This window comes from Xyrauchen texanus, chromosome 18 (assembly GCF_025860055.1).
Source record: "Xyrauchen texanus isolate HMW12.3.18 chromosome 18, RBS_HiC_50CHRs, whole genome shotgun sequence".
Taxonomy (NCBI): Eukaryota; Metazoa; Chordata; class Actinopteri; order Cypriniformes; family Catostomidae; genus Xyrauchen; species Xyrauchen texanus.
In genome coordinates, this window is record NC_068293.1 from 38,113,666 (window position 1) to 38,134,627 (window position 20,962).

The following is a 20,962-nucleotide window of genomic DNA, read 5'->3' on the forward strand; positions in this document are numbered from 1 at the left end:
TTATTTTTGCCCTATTGGCTTTTCATGCTGAGCAGAGAGAGGCAGCACTAGTGATGGGGAGTCAACTCCAAAAGAGTTGATGAGAGAGGTCAACAGAGAGTGGCCAGACTCGTTCGAACTGACAAAGTCTACGGGAATACAGCCAACACAATATTAGGCAGGTGGTTTTAATGTTGTGGCTGATCTGTGTACATACTGCGTAACATCTCCTTTTGTGTTAAATGGAAGAACTAAACTGATATGGGTTTGGAACAACATGCAGGTGAGTAAATTGACAGAATTTTCATTTTTGGATTAACTATTCCTTTAAGGCTTTTAACATTTGTTATATGATTCCAATCATCAAAACAGGCAGACAAATCATTAATCACAATTATTTGTTTGTCATTTAATCAACAGCCACAGTTTCTAGATTGTGACAGCCCTATGTTAACTTAATTAGTTTCTCGGGGCTCTTTTCAGTGTAATCTGCTAAACACTGAGCTTTACACTGACAAAAAGACAGATAGGAAAGCAAACAGGCCCTGATTCCCCACAGCAGTAGCTTAATATCATAAAGGCTTGCTTCTTGTAAGAATCTAAATGGAAGCTTTTTTTTATGGTAGGAGCTTCCTCTCAAACGTTAAAGAATAACAAGACTTGCTCAGTCATTAAAACAGTCTCTACAGAGATATGTGTGTGTTTTACAGGAAGTGGGCGAACTGCAAACACATTTGAGGTAATTATGGTGTATGTGTGCCTCGAGGGAGTGCTGGATTACACAATACCCGAGGTCAGAGCCGCTCGCAGCCATGGCACAGACGCCTACCAAAGGGCCTCTGGATTATTCAGGTTGCCCCTGTTTTTCAGCAGTATTACTGCTTGAAGTTTACTGCTGACATTTATTTAGGATACCTAAAACACCTAAAGGATGTTTAAACACCTAGAAAACCCAGCAGGATGATAACCTGTTGAGAAGGGAAATTTATCAAATTCATCTGATGTAGCCAATGGCTACATTCACATAGCATATCCTAAAATGAAAATTCTGTCATCATTTCCTCACCCTCATGTCATTCCAAACCTGTATGACTTTCTTTCCGAATGACAAAAAAGATGTTAGGTGGAATGACAGTCTCAGTCTGTCATTCACTTTCACTGTATGGAAAAATTATGCTATCAAAGTGAATGGTGACTGAGACTAATATACTTTCTAAGATCACTTTTGTGTTCCATGGAAGAAAGAAAATCATACAGGTATACAGTACAGTAAATTATGACAGAATTTGTATTTTTGGGTGAACTATTCCTTTAAGGGGGTCAGGACTGTGTGTGAACGTAGCTGTGGCAGGGCGGAGGGTGGGGCCGGGTCGTGATCCTACGTACCCGGTCCTGTATTAGGCTAATCAAGCCTCCGAAGTATAAAGGTCGACTGCAGGGTGTCGTGTGGGAGAGAGAGAGCGTTAGCGGACATGTCCGTCATGTGTGTGTTTATGTTGTCTTTTAAGTTTCTCATTAAAATATTATTTATATTGAAAAGCCGGTTCTTGCCTCCTCCTTTCCATTGATCCTTTTACACTGGTGCCGAAACCCGGGAAGGAGGAGGGGATACGCCGTAATAGAGTTCTCGCCACTACCGTCCACCCCAACGGAGCAGCCGTGGCCATCTGACGGGGGACGAGGAGCCCAGCCGCCTGAAGAGGACGATGGCCTAATACGGGACCGGGTGCGTAGGATCACGACCCGGCCCCGCCCTCCGCCCTGCCACAGTAGCCCATTAATTCATTTTCCACAACTATATTTCTAATACCTTCTTATTCACCTTATTCAGCCTTGCCCCTTTTCACGCTCCACTCCAATTTTGTCATCTAACTTCCTGTTTGTATAGAAGAGTCGATCAAAATGGATTACGTGTGGGAGCACAGAAAGTAATTTTCTACAGCACCCCATTACTACATGAAAATGCTTGTGAGGTGTTTTTTTTCCCCACACAAGCAGAGGTAAACTGGACCTGGCAGATCACATTCACGCGGAACTTTTTCACAATACAAGCGTTTCATTTTTATGTGTAATTCTCCTTCATTTTTAGGTTTCAACATGTTAAAATGTGTAGTTATGAAATTTCCAACAGTGACAGCTCGTATTTTTAGACATGCAAGCTCAAAATTAAGAAAATTACAATTGTACATTTAAAAATGCATTTTTCACCCTACAATGTGATTAAAATAGTTGTAAATGAAACATAAAATAAAACCTGCACTTTCACATGTGTATGAGTGTATATAAATATAGTATCACCCCTCCATGTCCCAGTTTAATGCTTAATGCTGTGGCTCAGGTTGTAGAGCGGTTTGTTCACTAATTGCAGGGTTGGTGGTTCGATTCCTGGCCCACACGACTCCGTGTGCCGAAGTGTCCTTGGGCAAAACACTGAACCCCAAGTTGCTCCCAATGGCAGGCTAGCACCTTGCATGGCAGCTCTGCCGTCATTGGTGTGTGAATGTGTGTATGAATGGGTGAATGAGACGCAGTGTAAAGTGCTTTGAATACCGCTAAGGTTAAAGGGGTCATGACATGAGAAACCAAATTTGCCTTGATCTTTTGGTATATAAGAGGTCTTTGTATCATTAAAACGTCCTGCAAGTTTAATAATTTAAGACGTCCTCCCCATTCTAAACGAATCATTTATTTAATCAAGCTCAAAATACAGCTCGTTCTGGATTCATGGTTAGAAGTGACGTGTCGGTTAGAAGTGACGTAACAGCGTTTGCATATGACCGCCTCCAGCACAAGATAACTACGCTTTAAGCGCAAGACAACTACGCTCATTTCAGTATCGCCGTCGCCTCACAAGTGTTCAGTCGATGGACAGCGAGCTCTGACAGAGACTACTTGTGCACAGGAAAATTACGATGCCACACAGATGTGCTGTTCCTGGCTGTGGTCAAACAAAACCTCTGAATAAGCTGCCGAAAGATCCAGACGTCAGGGAAAAATGGATGCAGTTTATTTTTTGCGGACGTCCCAGTCACGGCAGTGTTAACTTAAGCGTTTGTTCTGTACATTTTAAGGATGACTGTTTTGAGAACAAATCTCAATATGATGCTGGCTTTGCCAGAAAACTGTTGCTCAAAGATAAGTCCGTGCCGACTATTCTGGGAACAACGACGACGCAAACTGTAAGTAATCTATTTTAAACTTTAAACTACTTTTTAAAGCGCAATTTCATTCATTATGAATAATCACAGTGTTTTTACTTAGTTTACTTGCATATTGTTCTGGCTGGGGCGTCAATAATTGATACATAGGCACTGACGTTAGCCAATCATAACAGTGGGCGTTAACACTGAAGTCTTAAATGGAAAACGCCCCCAAAACAGACTGTTTGAATCAGAGGATGAGAAACAGGGTGGGAAAAGGTCATAAATCACTAGATTTTAAAAGTTTTTCTTAAAAAAAATATATATTAATACTATAATTGCACCTAAGGGAACATAATAATACAATAAAAAAAACCATGTCATGACCCCTTTAAAAAGGCGCTATATAAGTGCAGACGCTATATAAGATGGTCAGAGGTGTCATACAGAGATATTTTTGTTGTCTCTTGGAGTTTAATGAGCACAGAGACACATCAATACTTCCACAGTTATCAGTTACACATGATAGCTTATGACAGCTCTATATCCTGTAAATCCACTTCGCTAGCTAATTACACTTTGACATCAACACCATAGAAATCCGTTATAGCGGACACAATTTTCAAGATGGCTGCACACTAGTTTTTCTGGCGCATAAGGGGAATAAGTCTCCTGCATTTGTTGTAAACCATGTGCAGTTGATTGTGTTTTTCCGAGAAGTGTGTCTCAGCATGAGTCAAGAGGACTTGTTTGTGGCTTCTTGCAATGGTTTGCAACTGGTATGTTCCTGTTAAGGATTTGCTAAATCTGTTAGGATTGGCACTTCAACTTTGACGTAATTACAACACATCTTTACTGACCAGCATGCACTTTAAAAGTTTAATTTCAGTTAGACTAAAACAACAGTTCATCTTTTTTTAATTTCATTTAAATGAATGTTCCAAGAATGTTCCAAGTCTAAAACATATGAGCAAAGCACTAATGGGCTGGGTTAAATCCAAATAAATTCAGAGGTTCTTCCCCGGTGCAGCATCAGCGTCCTATTATGTAGTCCATTCCCTCAAGCGCCAGCGATATAAAGACAGACAGCATATCATAAGAAGCTGGTAGTGTAAATGGACTGTATGCAATAAATTAGAAGTAAAGAAAAATTTACTTGCATTCTTTTGCGCATTCACAGCATCCTTGTTGAATGTCAGGCCTCTTTGTATGACAGTGACATGCTTCTTTCATACGCATGGAAAATGTAGTTCAGGATTTGGATGCAGACCATTAAATTATAGAGAATGTAAGTATAAATAATTTTCATCTACTGACACAAATCATGGCTAGTATTAACAGTGATTGTATCGATTTTAATAAAAAAAATGTAATTCATACAAACGTCATTCATCCAAATAATCCAAGCATTTTAGTCTTTCTAACTTCAGCGTGTCACTTTTGAAGTGACTTAAAAATCACTCTACGACAACAGGTAGACAAATATGAATACAAATTAGATCATTAAATAATTATAAATGTAAAGAACAATAATAATAATAATAACTAAACCATGACCTACAGATAGTATTTAACACAAAACGAATACATTCACATTTTGATTTCGAGTCTGGACATGAACTTTATTACCACCTGGTGGTGGAATCTCCAAACTACAAATGTAGGAATTGAATTTAGACTTTGTGCTGAAAATTCTTCACTTTTGAAACGTCTTCACATAATGACCTACATATTTATCAATAAAATAACCAATTGCGCTTTGCGCCACTTCATTACCATACAATACACCCACAGTGTGCGTGCAAACACCCATAGATAGTGCAAACACTTCCACCCACAGCCACTTGCGTTTTATGTTGCCATGAAATTGCTCTAAGAATTAGCGGTCTCACAAAAATTGGATAAGAAGTTGCGCACATTCTTTGCATGTAGCGCTGTGCTTTTCACTCTTACGAAAATAGAGGCCTTTATCTTTGCAAATCTGTTTGGTGACACATGTAGTGCTGGAGGATTGAATCCACCAGAAACCCCAGAACTGGCAATAGAATGTTTGAATGCTAATGAGATCACAACACTGGCTTACCATCACTTCACTTGTTATTTGCCTCTCGTTTGCATAAAGTTAATTTGCAAAAACGTTTTGACACACTCACTATTTGCTCTGCACCTCTGTCAATTCCACAATCCCCTCACGCATGCCCTGCCGCTCAGCTCTTATTGAGGATGCATTTGAAACACCCCCTCATGCCCCTTGCACTCTACGCTGGTGGACGTGTATGGTTACACTAGCGTAAAGCTCACCTTGGAGCCACCCTACTGAACGCTTGTCAGATTAATGTTCAAAGGCGTTTTTCTCTTATTTTTTCCTCTGCTAAGCTACAATTGTATAATTCACTTTGACATGAGCTAGATCCTCTGCAAATGTCGTGTTGATTTTATGGCGATAAGCGATGGTCAGAGACAACCCTGCATGTTGTTTTTCTGTTAAATGATCTATGTAGCAGGCTGCTCTTCCTAAATCTGTCATTTATTGCTCAGTGCTGTATACAGAGTGTTTTTTCACCCTCACAGCAGTGCGAGAGATAGTCCAATAGTCCCACATCATTTAGCTGTCCTCTCTCGCCCTAAAGCATGAGTGAATAGATATCCAGTGTGTAGGCTTGTGACTTGCTGGCAGAGAAAAGCTTTTCATCACATGCTAATTGAGCAATAGATGCAGAGGATAAGTGCCTGCTTCACCTGTCTCCTCCATGAGAGGCTAGTCTCACTCGCTTCTAAACCACCACAGGAGCACTCTGAGAGGGCCTTTAGTTTTATGAGAGTTGCTCTTATGTTCTTCCATTAGCCATGTCTGTGCAGTTGCACACTAGATCTCAAACTGCCCTCTGATTTTTGTTCTCCACAACCTGTGTAGCAGACATGTTGTTGTGTGTGTTTTATACTATTTTTGACTAGACAATTTATAGAGTATATTTACAATGTATTCACACTTTTGCTGGCGTTATAAAATGAAGCATTACTGTGAATATCACAATGATTTAATGTGCTTTTTATTTGGCCATTAAGTTTCTGACAGAGCGTGTATATAAAGTCGTTTAAGTATGAAATGCCATTTCAGGGCAAATACATACTGTAAATCAATATTTTAAAAAGACTGAAAAATATTTTTTAGCTATATCACCAGAGTGCTATTCTAACTTACTGCTAACGAAGTTTTATTGCCTGCGAATACAGTATAATTCAACTCAATTGAAATCAACAAGTAGACCTCATATTCATGGCGCATGAGTGGCAATCAGTTATGGGATCTTTCACTCATCTCGACCTATGCTTTTGTTTTTGTGTGTTTTTCAGTGCGGGGCCAAAGGGTGACAACATCTATGAGTGGAGATCCACCATCTTGGGACCTCCGGGTTCAGTGTATGAGGGGGGTGTGTTCTTTCTGGATATCACCTTCTCTTCTGATTACCCCTTCAAGCCACCAAAGGTATGGAGACATCTCATCCATCTTCATTCTCTATTTTTGAGGTATATAAACTGGGGGTCCTCATAAAATCTTCAATTCTCAGCCTACCTCCCCAATTTGTTTTCCTTGTAACAAAATTCTTATATTATAGCTATTCAAGGTCTTTGAGTTGATTTTAAAATAACTTACAAGAGTGTTAGAGAAGAGTTGGAACTTTTGAGAACAATGTACAGAACATAGTAGTAGATGAGTGTTCAAAAGTCCACTTTTAAAATCTTGGGTTCAGAATCTAATTTGAATCTGGAAATGTTTAAAATGAATAAGAAATTTGTACGATTTTGCACTATTAATTCATTCATTCTGTTTCTGATTAAGAAATGTGTAACTCTTTATGACTGTGATCGTCATTCAAGCAAAATACTAAGAAGATCTGACGTTTATGTAAATTTTTCAATTCAACTTTTAACAGATCTTTTATGCTGATAATTTCTAATTAAAAGGTTTAAATGAGAACATTTTAAAATATATGTATTTTCACTAGCAGACTATAAATTCTTTTGTAAATGTGTATTTTACTGCTGTTAGTCTGTAGTCAGTCAAAGTGAGTGCCACAAAAGAGCAGCAGCCTTTAATTAAGATGTATTAGGTCTACCAAGGACACTTCTGTAACACATCATTCCAAAACCGATTTTGACCTCCATTAAAATACTTCAAGGATAATGTGATGCAGGACAATTGTGTTTGCTTTGTATTTTGTGCAATAGATGTCTGAACACACTCTTAGGTACTCCTCCAGTCAGATATTTCCAGCATAAAGTAATTAGCAAGACCTTGACAGGCAGCAATGTGGTTAATGAGTGCTGGTTTACCACAATGCAGTTGCCAAAAATCAGCAACTCTCATTGAACGACTTCTGTTCTCTTCAGATCGCTGTCGTTGTGAATGCCCCTTCAGACTTTTCACCTTTGAGTGGCCCTCTGCCTCTGTCTGGCCCTTATATCTACCATCAGTGGCTTCTGTATACAAATGTTTATACAAAGTTCATGAGCTGGAGGGGCTCTTTGTTCAGATCAAGCCACAGCAAAAACTCAGTAATACAGTAATTATAAACAGGATTCATCATCTGTAGTGGATGCCAGGCAAAGGTAGCGGCCTGCACCCCTTCATTCTTTTGTCACTAAATGAAACGGGGGGCATCTTGGGGGCCAGTCCCGCCTACCGTTCATCTTTTGCTCTGAGCAGTGTGGCTTGGTTTGTGGTCCACTAATCTGTGCTTGTGTGAAGAGTCTGGCTGTGCTTGGAGAAGGGAGGAAAAGACAAAGAAAGGCCTCATTCTAAATCTCTATCCAGAAATAAGAGTATTGTTAACTTGAGGTGTAAAAGGCTTTATTGCACTGGTATGTTTACAGGGCAGTTTGGTTTGGCCATTCTTTTATATTTTGTTATTCTTTCTTTCTTTTTCTCCTTCCTTCAGTTGTTCTCCCTTTGTTCTTTCTTTCTTTTTACTCTCTTTCTTAATTTTATTTTTCTCCTTCCTTCAGTTGTTCTCCATTTGTTCTTTCTTTCTTTTTTCTTTCTTTCTTTTCTTGATTTATTTTTCTCCTTCCATCGGTTGTTCTTTCTTGTTTCTTTCTTTCCTACCTTCCTTCCTTCCATCCCTCCTGCCTTATTTCCTTTCTTTGTCTTTCTAACTTTTTCTTTCTTTCTTTCTTTTTCTCCTTCCATCAGTTGTTCTTTCTTTCTTTCCTTCAGTTCTCCCTTTGTTCTTCTCTTTCTTTCTTTCTTACCTTACCTTTTCTCCTTCATTTCTTCCATCAGTTTTTCTTCATTCCTTCCTTTGTTTTTTCTTTTCTTTATTCCATCAGTTGTTCTTTCATCCTTTAGTTTTCTTTGTGTCTTTCTTTCCTACTTTCCTTCCATCCATCCATCCATCCATCCATCCATCCCTCCTGCCTTATTTTCCTTTCTATCTTTTTCTCCTTCCACCAGTTGTTCTTCCTTTTTTCTTTCTTTCTTTTTTCTTTTTTCTTTTTTTCCCACCTTCCTTTCATCTATCCCTCCTGCCTTATTTCCTTTCTTTTTATTTCTTCATTTCTTGCTTTTTCTCCTTCATTTCTTCCATCAGTTGTTCTCCATTCCTTCCTTCCTTTGTTCTTTCTTTCTTTTTTCTCCTTCCATCAGTTGTTCTTTCATCCTTTATTTTTCTTTCTTTTTCTCCTTCCATCAGTTGTTCTTTCTTTCCTACCTTCCTTCAGTCCATCCCTCCTTCCTTATTTTCTTTCATTTTCTTTCTTTCTTTCTTTCTTTCTTTCTTTCTTTCTTTCTTTCTTTCTTTCTTTCTTTCCACAGCTATGATCCCTAAAAGTATAGTTCAACCAATAATGAAACATTTTTCACAACTTATTTAATTATCATACTTTTTATGCTGAACACAAAATGAGTTGTGTGAAGAGATAGCGCTCATGAACATGCAACAGACATCAAGATTTACACTGCCTACTCTCTTTCTTACTTGTTTTGGGCTTTCTCTGTGTTGGAGCTGTAGGGGTCTCTCTTGTTTTGTTTCACAGTCTTGTGCAGTGAGGCCTCACATAAGCTGCTTGTGTCGTGCTGGCTGTGTTTATGGTTGAGTTGGACTCTGAGACCACAATTTTAATTCAATGCCAGCATTGTGCCAGGCAGGCAGGGCTATTTTGGTCGCTTTGTTTATGCTGAATCATGTGACTGACGTCTCAGTAGCTGCTGCAGGGGGCAAAGTGAGAGATTTCAGTCAACAAGAAGAGCTCTTTATATGCCGAGGGAGTGGCCTAGTGCACATCCTGGTCCTCAGCCTTTTTGACCCTAATCCGCCAAACTCAGCCTCCAATGATACTGTTGTCTGGGGGAATCCTTCTGGTTCTGTAATATGGCCTCAAGAATTTTGGTGTATAAGGACAGATTTTTTTGTTTTGTTTCTCAGCCAAAACTATCATATTGCTTCAAAAGACATGAAATAAACCACTAGAGGAGTATGGCATAGCACACTGTCAGCACACTAATTAAAGCACAACTGCTACTGCCTGTTCATCTAGCTATTCAACTCAAGAACACATCTTGTCTGAATGCCCCATAAAAATAAATGAAACAATTGCATGTTTCCTTAGAGTAATAATAACTATTATTATTGTTTTATTATTACAGTAAATACTACAGTGTACTGCTCAGTGGTAATATATTTCCATTGCGATTTCTTTAATTTTCCCGTCAAGCTTTTATGTTGAGCCAAACTTTTATTTTGATGCGAAGGATGTGTGTTTTGAAGGTAGCATCACACCTCTGGTTAAGACGTTGGTTATATGACCTAGAGTGATAATTAAAATGCAAAATGCTGCAGTTTAATTCTATAAATATATAGTCAGCAGGCACTGTACGCTTCACAGCATCACACGCTGTTCTTGTTTTAGAAGATAACTGAAGAGAGCGCACATTGTGATGTTTTGATTAGTCTGTGTTTTAATCTTATAAGCTGCTTCACCCATTCACTTGTTTCATGAACATGAAGCGCAGCACATGCAAACTGTATTTATGGTTTAACAATCACACTAGGACATTTCACTATTTTAATTTGATTAACAGTCTATTTATGTGGAAAAGGATTAACAGCATGGCAAGTGCTCATAAGTGGGTGAGCATTTGAAAGCAACCGTCTATCAGTCAGACCGTCTGCCAAATTGAGCTGGTGCTCGGTACTATTGGCACTAAAGAAACACTGGTATCATACATCCTTTTTTATTTTAGTATAGACTTGGTACCGAAGTACTAGTACTTTTGACATTACTAATATGAGTTTTGCACATATCTAGTTGTACGACTAGTCGAGTAGTAGGGCTGAAACGATTAGTCGAATCGACAACATCGACAATAAAAAAATTGTCATTGTCGAATAGTCGTTTGATCTCATTTAACATAACATGAGATCACATTAAACTCTAATTATGATGCGTGAGAGCAGCACTGCAGTTCACGCCTGACTGATCACAGTCCAGATGCACTCTAAACTTTCCAAACAGCTTCTTGTGTTGTAGATTGCAAAGTATGAGGGAATTAAAAAATTAAATACAGAAGCACTCTCGTTGTGGAATACGTGGAGTCAGAGCTCTTTAAAGGAAACACCCCGGTGTTACATCTTAAATGCAGTTTTTATGCGTTATAGCTTTATTAAAGTTAAATAATAAGCAGGTCATGTAACACTCTGAAACTGGCATTTCTCTGTACGGTCAGCGCCTCTTCTATAAGTTGCGTGATTGTCCTCCGGGGGAGAGATTGAAACTGCACCCAGCTTATGAACAATCTGTCATGGGGACTCTCGTCACTCGAGCATGCTTGCTTAATGCAGCTAGATTATAACGTGATGGCTCATGACTTATCGAATCATAATATATGTGTCATTGTGCATTTCTTATTGTGAAGAAAATTGGCAATACGCAGCTTTAGTAATACGAGAGAGTTTGTTTTTGTGAGACATAGATGGATTGAAGTGAACAGAAAGGTGAGAGAGGATAGTCTTCGCCCCGTTATATACTGCAACAAAATATGTTTATGATTTGTTTTTGTTTTGGCTTTTTTCCCAATATAAATATCTAAAACTAATTTAAAACTATGTACATTTACTTTTGGAACTATACTGCAGAAGAAAAATTGTTATCTGAGAATATTGAATATAATATTAAAAATCCTTAAAAAGATTCATTCACCTGAGAAGAAGCATATAAGGTATTTAGACTTGCTTTTAGAGAATAGATCTTGAGTATAAGTATATTTAGTCTTTACTGCACTCGCAGAAGTATAACCAAGTGAAAAAATACACGTATATACAAAATACACTTAAATTTAAGATACATGCTCCTAAAGCAAGTCTAAATATCTTATATGTTGCTTCTCAAGTAAATTTATCTTGTTTTAAGGCTTTTTAGACAATTTTAAATGGAAAACAAGACATAAACACTTGATAACAATAGGTTTTTTTGCAGTGAATTTCTTTACTGAATTAAACTTAATAAAATGTTTTTTTCTCTTTAATTCAGTGAATATCATTTAGAGGAATTTTTAAAAGATGATTTTGTCCTCTTTATTGTTATTAAACATGTTTAATACAACCTATTTAGTCGGGCACAAGCTGACTAATCAGTTAAGAGCTACGGATTAATCATTGCAAAAAATCGCCGACTAGTCGAATAATCATTCTAATAACTGTTAGATTAATCGATTAACAAAATAATCGTTAGTCGCAGCCCTTTCAAGTAGTCAACCCTAGTTAACCTAGGCTTTAAGTCATCAATACTGTTCTACTTAAACACAGCTCTGAAGATGGGTTAAGTTAAGCTTGCTTGGCTTTCTCGCACTCATCGGATCGGTAGCTTTTAGGATTCAGCCTTGGTTTCTGAGAAAGCTGCGATCCAGCTCTCAAAAGTCCCTTCTATAGTGAAAGGCCTGTCCATTGTACCAAATTGAGGTTCTGGACTGGTTTGATTTTTTTTTAGACTTTGTTCCAATTTCTGGGGTTTTCTCCTCTGTGCAGGTCACATTCCGTACAAGGATCTATCACTGCAACATCAACAGTCAGGGTGTGATCTGTTTGGACATCTTGAAGGATAACTGGAGTCCAGCTCTGACCATCTCTAAGGTCCTGCTCTCCATCTGTTCCCTGCTGACAGACTGCAATCCAGGTGAGTAACCTACAGCCACTAAAGGATAGTTCATGCAAAAATGAAAATTCAGTCATCATTAACTAACCTGTTACTTTAGGGTCCAATGTTGAAGTTGATTGTTCATTATATCATTTTTTAGTCATGCAAATTTTAGGTCTTCATTGATGTGCTGCTTGAATTTTTTTGAAGGTTTTGTCATGAGTAAGTGCAAACAGACAAAGATAAAGACCTTTCTAAACACAAATGGGGTCTGTTTGGCCTCCAGTTTCAAATCCTTTATAAAGCCATCATGATGTTTGTTTTAAAAACATCTCTGCCATTGTTGTCAGCTGAGTCAGCAGATGACAGAACACTCTGTTGAATCCCACGCAGCTTTCATTCACTCTCGTAGAGAATCCATTCCAAAACCCAGTGACTACATAGGCAGATGTCTTCGAAGGCAGGATCCTAACCAACATGTAACCTCACATGTGACTGATTTGGAACACTTTACATAGGCAGCTACTCCGCAATATGATGCAATACTTTAACAAGCATAAACTTCAGACACCTAGCACTGTGGAGAAAAGCAGTCTCGATAAAACATTTTTTCCCCACTCACTATTCATTTATTTTATTTATTGCATACTTATAATGTCCAACAGTGTATTTACATGCATCTCAGGAGATTCATGTAGTTTTTGACATTTCTTCTAAAAGTTTCATTTGTACATTTTTTTAGATAAACTGGCAGACAACTTTGTCTGCCTAAGGCTAATTTCTAGGGCTGTCCCCAACCAAAGATTTTCCTAGTGGACTAGTAGTCTTTAGTTTAAGCAATTAGTTGACTAGTTGTCGCACGTTTATGATATTCATTTAATTACTTAAATATATATTTTTTATTGGGGCATCAGAAAATGGTTTGAGTTCCTGGGCTGAGAAAGGATGTCATAAGTAACATTGGTAACACTGTTCTACATTACAGAGAAATACTAAACGTAATAATGAGCCTTTAAAATATACATGCACAAAGCGAGCCGCATTGACACTGGCAAAAGTGGTAATGATGTCGGAAAAACCAGCATACATTTTGCTAATTTATAGAGAGAAATGCACATTAGGGTTGTGCCGACAGACGATGATCTCGGGGATCGACGATGGTCAGAGTGATCGCCAATAGCTGATGCCTTTGATGATGTCAAGACGATATTTGGCTTGTTTTCCCATGTATTAAATTATTATTATTATTAGGCTATTATTATTATCAAATTAATATTACAAATAATTTGCCCCGCGGCACATAGACACACGCTTGAAGAAAAACACTTTTTTATTAATTATATTAATAAGAATAGATGACAGAAAAGACGTCTATGCGCATTTATGACACGCTGTTTGTTTGGAAGTGCGCAGTCTCGTGGAACACGCACGTGTAAACGGTTCTCATTCTTTCTTTGTTTCTGTCTTCTGAATTTTATTTTTTTTGCAAGAACAGTATCGTCTATGAGTACTACAAATGACCTCAGACATCTTAGCTCAGGAGGTGCTTTTAGTATTCAGTGATAGCATTTATGTATTCTAAATACAGACAATTAAATACAGTTTTTACACTCTTTGCATAATTTAGCAAAATCACAGCTTGATTGAAAATTTTGTGCAGAGTAAACACTACTCACAAGTGATATTTACCTTAATTTTTCATTGTTTTCAACATCACTTGTCTCATGTTTCATCTCAAGCATGCTCTTCACTGACACCTTTTTTTGACTTGGTTTACAAGTACACTTGCCATTGAAAAATCTTTATCAGACACAAAAACTTTTGTGTGTGGAAATGACAGCACAAATCTGGGACAGCCACAATAAAAATAAAAAATTAAAATAATTTTCACAATAAATATTTAAATGGTTTGTATTTTCAGTCTTTCTTTAGATTATCATAGTTTAAAAATGTAATAATTTTGTAATTTAAATGGATTTTCAGAGTTTTATATTGAAAGTTTGAGCCTGGGACGAGGCTAAAACAAAGTGTAAGTGGGAGGTTGACTAATTAAAAGAACTAGTCCCCATAGGGTGCATATTCGTTGCAATGTGCATTAAAGGAGTGTTCCAGGTTCAATACAAGTTAAGATCAATCGACAGCATTTGTGGCATAATGTTAATTACCACAAGAATTAATTTCGACTCGTCTCTCCTTTTCTTTTAAGAAAGCAAAAATCAGGGTTACAGTGAGGCACTTACAATGGTGAATGGGGGCCAATTTTTTTCAGTTTATGTAATCACTATTTTAAAACTATAGCCACAAGACGTAAACAATATGTGTGTAAACATGATTTTAGTGTGATCAAATCACTTACTAACCTTTTCTGTGTAAAGTTTTATCCAATTTTACAACTTTGTTGCCATGATGATGTAATGTCACAAACCCTAAAATGATAATAGACCTTTTTTCACTGACTGAAGACGTGTTTCCACCTTATTTATCAGCGTAAATCTTGCAATTATTTTATAATATACATTTTTAAATATTGAGTGTAGATTTGTAACATTATGTTTTGTGTTATATTACCCTAGAATTAGTTTAAAAAAACGTATACTAAAGCTGCTGAGAGAGTGACAGTAAATTTGGCATCTTCTCCCATCTGACTTGATTAATCCACCACTCTCAATTTTTTCCTCTTCTGGAAAGTCATTCAAATGTAATAGTGGATTATTCCAATAGTGGATTTTTTCCCATTTGTTTTCTTGAAACAAATGGGTAAGTGAAAATAATATTTGCTGTGGTCTCCCATTAGCTGCTCATTCACAGCTTTCGAAGTTCACCCTGCAAACGTTTACTTCCAAGTTCCAAAACCCAGAGTATGAAAAAGGTCTATTCTAACAACTAAACAGCTCAAATAATACATCATTTTTAACAGAAGAATTAGGACAAGGGATGAGTCGAAATGTATTTTTGTGGTAATCAACATTATGCCACAAATGCTATCACATTTGTCTAGCTCATGTTTACATAGGAAAACGATTAAAAACAGTGCGGACGTAATCAAAAACGTGTTCTGTCTGAATGACCCCATCGGAGGCAGACTAATGATGTGTCCTATCTTTTGGACCACCCTATGCACCATGCCTATGATATCTTAAAATATGCTACCTCTGAGGCAGCCCTCAAGGTTTTAGAACTGAGCTAATGTCTCACTTTTTTCCTTTCCTTTCTTTTTCCCATCTCCCAGCGGATCCTCTGGTGGGAAGCATAGCTACTCAGTACCTGACCAACAGAGCGGAGCATGACAGGATAGCTCGACAGTGGACCAAGAGATATGCTACATAGACAGCGGCAGCTGACATCAAGACCCCACTCTCCCACTCCCTTCAACCCAACCCCCAACCCAGCTTTCATTTGTCCCCTTTTCCTCCACTCTTCCTCGAACCAACACCCCAGCTCCCGCCACCTGCAAGAGTGTAAAGATCCAGGAGAGGCAACTTTACAATGTGCAACAAATCTTTATAGCCTTTACAATACAGACTTCTGTGTATATGTCATACTGATTCTACCCTGTGATTTTACCCAATACGGACTGGGAGCGCAGACAGAACCCGCCAAGGTAAAGCCTGCCGGAGTAGAATTTTGTAGCTGTAGATTTAGTTCGGTTTAAAGCCTACTTGCAAGTCTTGCTTCTTTGGGATATTAAAAATGTATTTTGTGATGTAATAAGGAAAATGTTCCTAAAGTCAACCAAATATTATGGTGCATTTTAACCTAATCCATTATCTGTTTGAAGTCAAAGAAAGATATGAAAAAACAAAAATAAAAATTGAGCTGTAGATTATTAGAAAAGATGTCATTTATATGAGACCCACACTCATTTCCAGTTATGTGGTACATGCTGTTGTGAATCTGTTTTACCTTTGTCAGTTTGTAATCAAGAGATCTCATTGAACGTTTTGTAGCTCAGCTGAAATGAGCCACCACTGTAACATCCCCTCAAACACAATAAATAAAAAAAACTGTTACCCGGGGTGAGGTGTGTGTGTGCTGTTTTCACTCAAGTATTACTGATATAGGCAGCTGCGCTTTTGAGGATACTTGCTGTACTGTTCATTAAGATCAGACATCCTCAGACTTTTTCAGCCCAATAGAGCACAACCATTGGGTTTCAAATGTAAAAATAAAAACATTTCACCATAGACAAATTTATTATGAACAATAAGCCTTTAAAGGCAGAACTACTGTAATTTTTGAGGTTGTTAATCGATGGTATATGGTCCTGATGAAGCCATCAATCTGCGTTTTCAACTTTATTCTTAAAACATTTTGTAAACATGTTTGTATATCTGAATATTGTGACATATATAGTGTGTGTGTGTGTGTGTGTGTGTGTGTGACACACACAGTATATACACCATATATAAATATATATATATACAGTTGAAGTCAGAAGTTTACATACACATAGGTGGAAATCATTAAAACTTATTTTTTAACCACTCCACAGATTTAATATTAGCACACTATAGTTTTGGCAAGTAATTTGGGACATCTACTTTGTGAATGACACAAGTAATATTTCCAGCAATTGTTTGCAGACAGTTTGTTTCATTTTGAATTGACTATATCACAATTCCAGTGGGCCATATGTTTACATGCACTAAGTTAACTGTGCCTTTAAGTAGCTTTGAAAATTCCAGAAAATTATGACATGCCATTAGACAATTAGCTTCTGATAGGAGGTGTACTGAATTGAAAGTGTACCTGTGGATGTATTTTAAGGCATACCTTTAAATTCAGTGCCTCTTTGCTTTACAAACTTACTCCTCAAGTTTGGTTCATTTTGGGAGCAATTTCCAAACACCAGAAATTACCACGTTCATCTGTACAAACAATAGTACGCAAGTATAAACACCATAGGACCACACAGCCATCATAACACTCAGGAAGGAGACACATTCTGTCTCCTAGAGATGAACGTAGTTTGGTGCAAAAAGTGCAAATCAATCCCAAAACAACAGCAAATTACCTTGTGAAGATGCTGGAGGATACAAATAGACAAGTATCTATATCCACAGTAAATCAAGTCCTATATCGACATAACCTGAAAGGCTGCTCAGCAAGGAAGAAGACACTGCTCCAAAAAATAAGCCAGACTACAGTTTGCAAGTACACATCAGGACTAAGATATTACTTTTTGGAGAAATGTCCTCTGGTCTGATGAAATGTTTTTTAAACTGTTTGGGCATAATGACCATCATTATGTTTGGAGGAAAAAGGGTGAGGCTTGCAAGCCGAAGAACACCATCCCAATCGTGAAGCATGGGGTTGGCAGCATCATGTTGTGGGGTTGCTTTGCTGCAGGAGGGACTGGTGCACTTCACAAAATAGATGGCATCCTAAGGAAGGAAAATGATGTGGATATATTGAAGCAACATCTCAAAACATCAACCAGGAAGTTAAAGCTCGGCCGCAAATGGGTCTTCCAAATGGACAATGACCCCAAGCATACCTCCAAAGTTGTGGCAATATGGCTTAAGGACAACAAAGTCAAGGTATTGGATTAGCCATCACAAAGCCCTAACCTCAGTCCGATTAAAAATTTGTGGGCAGAACTGAAAAAGCGTGTGCAAGCAAAGAGGCTGTGGCAGGGTGGCGGGCTGTGGCAGGTTGGAAGGCGGGGCCGGGTCGTGATTTCGCACATCCGGCCCCTAATCAGGCTAATTAGCCCTTGAGATGGATAAAGGCTGACCGAAGACAGCAGTGCGACAAGAGAGAGATTTACGGACTGTCCTGCTGTATGTACGCCGGCCCCGCCCTGCCACATTGGCCTACAAACCTGACTCAGTTACACCAGTTCTGTCTGGAGGAATGGGCCAAAATTCAAGCAAATTATTGTGAAAAGTTTGTGGAAGGCTACACAAAATGTTTGATCCAATTTAAGCCATTTAAAAGGCAATGCTACCAAATCCCAACAATGTGTATGTAAACTTCTCACACACTGAGAATGTGATGAAATAAATACGGTTAAAGAAATAATTCTCTCCACAATTATTCTGATATTTCACATTCTTAAAATAAAGTAGTGATCCTAACTGACAGGGAATGTTTTCTTAGATTAAATGTCAGGAGTTTAAATGTATTTGGCTAAGGTGTATTTAAACTTCTGACTTCAACTGTATGTGTGCCTGAATGTGTGATCAAATTATGCAGATATACAAACTTTTAAAAATATATATTTAAAACATCCCCATATTAAATTCCTGCATTTACTGCTGACCTAATTATACATAGTATTGTATAAAGTGTAAAAAGTTGTTGATTTAATTTATGCATAAGAGGCAATAGATTCTCAATCTAGTTATTCATATTGAGAATTTGTTAATCGATTGATAACATTTCTGTAATTTACATAAAAGGATGACACCTTTTATTTATTTGGCTAGAAAAAAAGGCACATCAAAGCTTTAATCTTGTGATTCACCTCAGAGCTGGTTTGTTTGATTAATGGCTTAGAACGCTTTTATTAAAAATGTTATGACATTCCTATGGAAAAATTTATGGGAAAAAATAGTTCTGGAAGCAAGACCGCTGGAAAAGTGGGCATACCCTTATAAATCAAATTACATATACATACATATATATATATATATTACACATACAGTACTTTGCAAAAGTTTTAAGCACTTGTGAAAAATGTTGCATTGTGATGTCTTCAAAAATAATGACATAGTTTTAATTGATCAATTAATGTCAAACAAAGCCCAGTAAACATAAAAAAGCCAAATCAATAATATCAATAAAGATCTGTAAAGTTATTTGGATTTTGTCCTGAAAAAGGGATGTTTCTTTTTTTTTTTGCTGAGTTTATATATAGTTGCTATACTTATAATTAACTTAAAATAGTTTTATATATTATAATATTTTATTTGATGTAAAAATATATTATAATATTTTTTTAAAATCTTTTATCTGAATTTTTTTTCCTTCACATCAAAGCTTGTAATCTTGTGATTCACCTCAGAGCTGGTTTGTAATGGCTTAAAATGCTTATATATATAAAAAATAAATAAAAAAAAAGCAAGACAGCTGGAAAAGAGGGCATGCACTGTTGCACTTTGTAGTCCCATTGCTATACAATCATATGAAAAAATAAGTACACAATGGAAATTGTTGGCTTTTTTGACATATTTGGACAAGCAAACATTTGATATTCTTTGAAACAGTGCCTATTAATAAAGTTGATATACTTTAAAAAATTTGCTTTTTCAATCATTTAATCAATAATATCAATAGATGTGATATTCTTCTGTGGAACAATTAAGTACACAATAGGCCTCAGAAGCTAGTATTGCCCCATTTAGCAGGATTAACTTTTTGTAGGTGTTTTTTGCCACTCTTCCTTGGAGAATGTTTTCAGTTGCAAGATGTTTGAAAGTTTTCTTGCATGTACCTCCCATTTAAAATAGCTCACAACATTTCAATGGGATTCAAATCTGGGCTTCGACAAGGCCATTCCATAACCCTCCATTTCTTCTTTTTGAGCCATTCCTTGGTGGATTTGCAAGTGTGTTTAGGATCATTATCATTTTGAAAGCTTCAACTTCAACTTTTGGACAGATGGCCTCATATCATCTTCAAGCACTCTTTGATATGATGGAGAATTCATAGTTGAATCAATGACTGCAAGCTGCCCAGTTCCTGAGGCAGCAAAGCAAACCATAACATTTCCATCACCATGCTTCACAACTGGTATGAGGATCTTCTCCTGAAAAGCTGTCTTTGGTCTGCACCAAAGCAGGTCAAATTTGTGCAATCTCGTTTTGATTGTAGATGCATGCAACAGGTGCAAGATTTACCTGCAGATGCTGTGATGAAATTTTGGGGTACTTGGAGACATATTTTTTCATCAAACAGTCTGCTCTTGGGCTGAATTTTATGGGACAGCCATTCCTGGACAAATTGGCAGTCGTTTGAAATCTTGCAGATGATTTTACTTACAGTGGAATGATTGATTTCAAATCAACATGGTGACACAACACACTATATTTGAGAGGTTTAATTAAGACGGTTCCACCTGCACTCCCTAAGGAGGTTCTAATCAATGGCACCCAATCTTGAACACCTGATTCTAATTTTATGGATTTGAAAGTGTGATAAATGGAGGGTTGTACTTACTTTTTCCATGTGACTGATCTGTTATATAAATTAATATCATAATAACTGCATGACCCCTGTTTCTTCCCCTAAATTCAGGGTCATATTGGCCCATAGCACTGACTTGTGGATTCACTATCTCCACAAAACATGGGTATGACATTCATAAGCACTTTATGTCATTTTTGGCATGCGTGAGTGGTCACTTTGTCTCATGTGTGCATCTCACATATTGGCTCGGCCTTTTTGATGCTTCTATAGCCAGAATGAGGTGATATTTTTCCTGGGTCAGTCATAAACATTCAAGAATTCTTTTGAATGTCGAATATATTCAAAAGAAGTATTCGTCATGCAGCTTGACTGTGAGTGAAGTGAGATTATTTCTGACCTACTGTATGTTGATAGTGTCAAATTTACACCCATTAGGGCAATGGAACATGATCTGCTATTTGACCCCATTTGAATGTCTGCAGCCCCCTGGTGGATAATTTCTTCATCATATTTAACTGGGAGGGCGATGAAGATCGATCCAGCGTCATGTAGTGATTTATTATTTTATTGGTTGTCAA

At 37.4% G+C, this 20,962-nt stretch overlaps 1 protein-coding gene across 2 annotated transcripts in view; it reads left to right on the plus strand.

The window, feature by feature from the left end:
• The window catches only part of LOC127658884 (ubiquitin-conjugating enzyme E2 E3), a 39,426-nt gene extending 23,164 nt beyond the window's left edge, over nt 1-16,262 (plus strand). For both annotated transcript variants that reach the window (XM_052148424.1, XM_052148426.1), the window contains exons 4-6: nt 6,474-6,606; nt 12,143-12,290; nt 15,481-16,262. In XM_052148424.1, the coding sequence (XP_052004384.1) occupies nt 6,474-6,606; nt 12,143-12,290; nt 15,481-15,578 (379 nt within the window). In that variant the 3' untranslated portion in view covers nt 15,579-16,262. The remainder of the gene's footprint in view (nt 1-6,473; nt 6,607-12,142; nt 12,291-15,480) is intronic.
• The last annotated feature ends 4,700 nt before the right edge of the window (nt 16,263-20,962 follow it).